The 3,007-nt window shown below is 30.8% G+C and overlaps 1 protein-coding gene across 1 annotated transcript; it reads right to left on the bottom strand.

The window, feature by feature from the left end:
* Positions 1-341: 341 nt before the first annotated feature.
* LOC133299514 (uncharacterized) lies at positions 342-1,075 on the bottom strand. Its single transcript, XM_061498986.1, has 2 exons — positions 906-1,075; positions 342-820 (listed from the first exon to the last, which is right to left on the bottom strand). The coding sequence occupies exons 1-2, from the start codon at positions 980-982 to the stop codon at positions 616-618; spliced, it is 282 nt and encodes a 93-aa protein (XP_061354970.1). The 5' UTR covers positions 983-1,075; the 3' UTR covers positions 342-615.
* Between the last annotated feature and the right edge of the window lie 1,932 nt (positions 1,076-3,007).

Below are 3,007 nucleotides of genomic sequence, written 5' to 3'. Positions count from 1 at the left end.
AGTATGGCTTTTAGAAACACCACGTTTGTTTCAAAGTTTTTCACCAAAAACCCATCTATCCAATTTGTCTGGATTTATGAAAAACATAAATATCCGCACTGTTTAGAAACCCAATTTGAAGGTAGGATTTTTTGGAAAACCGGTTATCTGACTTTTAATGCACTGTTGATTTCATAAAGTTGCATAATTTTCCCAGTAAAGTTTTTCCCCACCAAACAACTTTTTTTTACATTTTTCTAGCTATCTCACTTTATCTATCTTTCCAATCATTTCTCTATCTATCTCATTTCTCTACTATTCCAAAGAAATTTCCTCAACCAAACGCCCCTTAAGGGGGGACAGAATCCAACTGTAGGGAATTTAAATTAACATACGGCAGTTTTGAGGTTGAATTGAAGTGCCTGCCACACACAACATGAACAATGCATTATGCATATATGCAACATCATGAGAAGAATTAACCACAGGAGCAGGAATACAAGAGGAGGATCCACATAGTTAAAGAAAACAAATTTAGAAACATAACAAAGAAGAGCCAAATGGGAACATAATAAAATTACGTAAGAAGCCAGACAATCAAGTTCACAAAGTAGTAGTGAGATTTTGGTTAAGAAGCTAAGCAGCTCTTGCAGTTAAACCCATGTTAATTTGGAACAGATCATGCAAGATGTCATCCAGATCTTCACCTTTGACCACTAGAAAGTCTCTAACAAAGTTAATCTGGCTACCCATTTCTTGATTTGCATGATGAATACCCTCTATGAAGAGTGATCTTTGTCTCCTCATCATGGCCTGTCTCCTACGGTCGTGATCTGCCATCCTACACACAACCAAGAACAGATAGATGTTAGAGAGAAAGAGTGGAATCAGAGATGGTGGTGTATAGAACAAGGGAAAGGGGTTACTCATGAGAAAGTGGAAGAGGGTGGAGTGTCCCTGAAAGACACAGAGGAACTCCATGGGTAGCACGGATGTTTAACATGGACGGCACTATTTTGGTTTCTTTGTAACAGGGAAAGGACAAGTGTGTCTTGTTTTGTTGAGCAATTGGGCTTTATCTCATAGTTTCATGACATCAATGCTGTAAATATGTAACTTTGCTTCTGTTTTTCCATTGCCTTTTACTTATTTGTCTGTTTTTTTTTTTTAAGGGTTGTCACTATCATTTTCTTTGAACTTATCTCTTCATCTAATCAGATAAGCATTAAATAACATTTGAGTTTAACATATAATAATGGGATGAAATGGATGTTATATATTAGGCTTAACTGCATTTCTTTTTTCGATTTTATTATATTTTATGTATAATTTTAATCTTTTAATAATTTCTTATAGTAATTAGATTTCCTAACTTTTTTTAATTAAAAAAATTAGGTCTATCCTTCAGAAATAGATTTTCTCATGTAAAAAAAAAATATAGTTACGTGAGAAGATCACAATCATATAAAAATGAATCAACAGTTATGATTTTGTAATTACCTATTTTAATATATTTTTTTTCTCTTTTATATTACCATTGATCCACATTTATATAGTTATGATTTGTCGTATAATAATATATATTTTTTAATATGAAAGAAATTAATGATTTACATGCCTGACATGACACTTTCCAATAATTACATTAGGGTGGAAGATATTCTCATCATATAGCATCTGTACACCAGTAGAGGAGAATTTTTAATATGATTCATATTACTATGATCTTTTTATTAAAAAATTAACACGCGGATTTTTTTTTCCTCCTTCTCTCTCCTCAATCTTTTCTCTTTTTCTCTCACCTTCACCCAACCAATTTATATATATATATATATATATATATATATATATATATATATATAGAAAAAATATATATTTCTCAAGCTGCTTGAGAGATATTTATCTCCAGTCATTTCAAAATTACGTCATTTTATTTATTTATTTTCTTATATTAATTGATTCACCTTTGAATGGTTATGATTCTCTTTTTCTCTTTTTCTCTCTCTTCTTTTATTATCATTGATCAATAATATTAGAGACGAGTAGATAAAATAATATTTAGAGATGAGTAGATAAAATAAACATATAGATATAATATTCTATCTCCACCTTAATATATTTATGTCATTTTTTGTGGGGAAAAGTGTGTATAATTTTGAAGGATGTAAAGTTGTGTCATTTTAAGAGAGAGAAAGAGATAGATAAAGGAGGAGAGAGAGTTGACAAAAAAAATAAAGTTGTGGGTCCCACCTCTTTGTGAGAGTGAAAGGATGTAAGTTGTGTAATTTAAATGTATAGACACTTTTCCCTTTTTTGTGAAAGAGCGGGCATGAAATTTACAGAAGAAAGCAATCAAAGCTTTTTAGTAAGAAATCCAAAAAAGTACTTGCTCTTTCACTGATTCGTCTTAAATTCACACCAAATGTTATAGCCATTTCAGTAAGTAGTTGGACGCTATTTAATACCTCCGTACCTTATTTTCGATAATTAATTATGAAAAAAGTGTTTGTTGACATAAGATTCTGTTATTTTAATAGAGAGACAGACACATAATTTTTTATTTAAATTTTAAATTAAAAAAAATCATTCATTTTTTCTCTCTTATAATTTTTGTTTTTTTGTATTTATCTCACTCTTAAAATGACATATTTTATATCATTTAAAATGACAAATATCAAACCCATTAATTATAGAAGCTCTGTCAAGTATAATATTGGGCAGGTGGTAGAATAATAGCACCCGAATTCTATTCATGCTGACTGGGTTATAGTACTTTGTAGTAAGACAGTAGTGAAGGTCCTCTACTTGGACATAATAATAGCGAAACACAATCAAGGAGGCATTCTACTTTCAATTGATTGAGTTATTAGCCTAACTAATAATTGTGATTGCGGAAGGTAAACTTCTATTATACACAAATAAGGTAAACCTTGTTTATTGTTATTGTCCCGAGTGTTCACTCATTTCCAGATATTCACACACATATACAAACACACCTCTGATATATACTTTTGGGGGTCGTTTGGTA

The sequence above is a fragment of the Gastrolobium bilobum genome, unplaced genomic scaffold (genome assembly GCF_033153095.1).
Source record: "Gastrolobium bilobum isolate Gb01-03AN ecotype WA unplaced genomic scaffold, APGP_CSIRO_Gbil_v1 utg12016, whole genome shotgun sequence".
In the NCBI taxonomy this organism is placed as follows: domain Eukaryota; kingdom Viridiplantae; phylum Streptophyta; class Magnoliopsida; order Fabales; family Fabaceae; genus Gastrolobium; species Gastrolobium bilobum.
The sequence above is the reverse complement of the archived record's forward strand: the minus strand, read 5'-3'. Positions and strand labels throughout refer to the sequence as shown.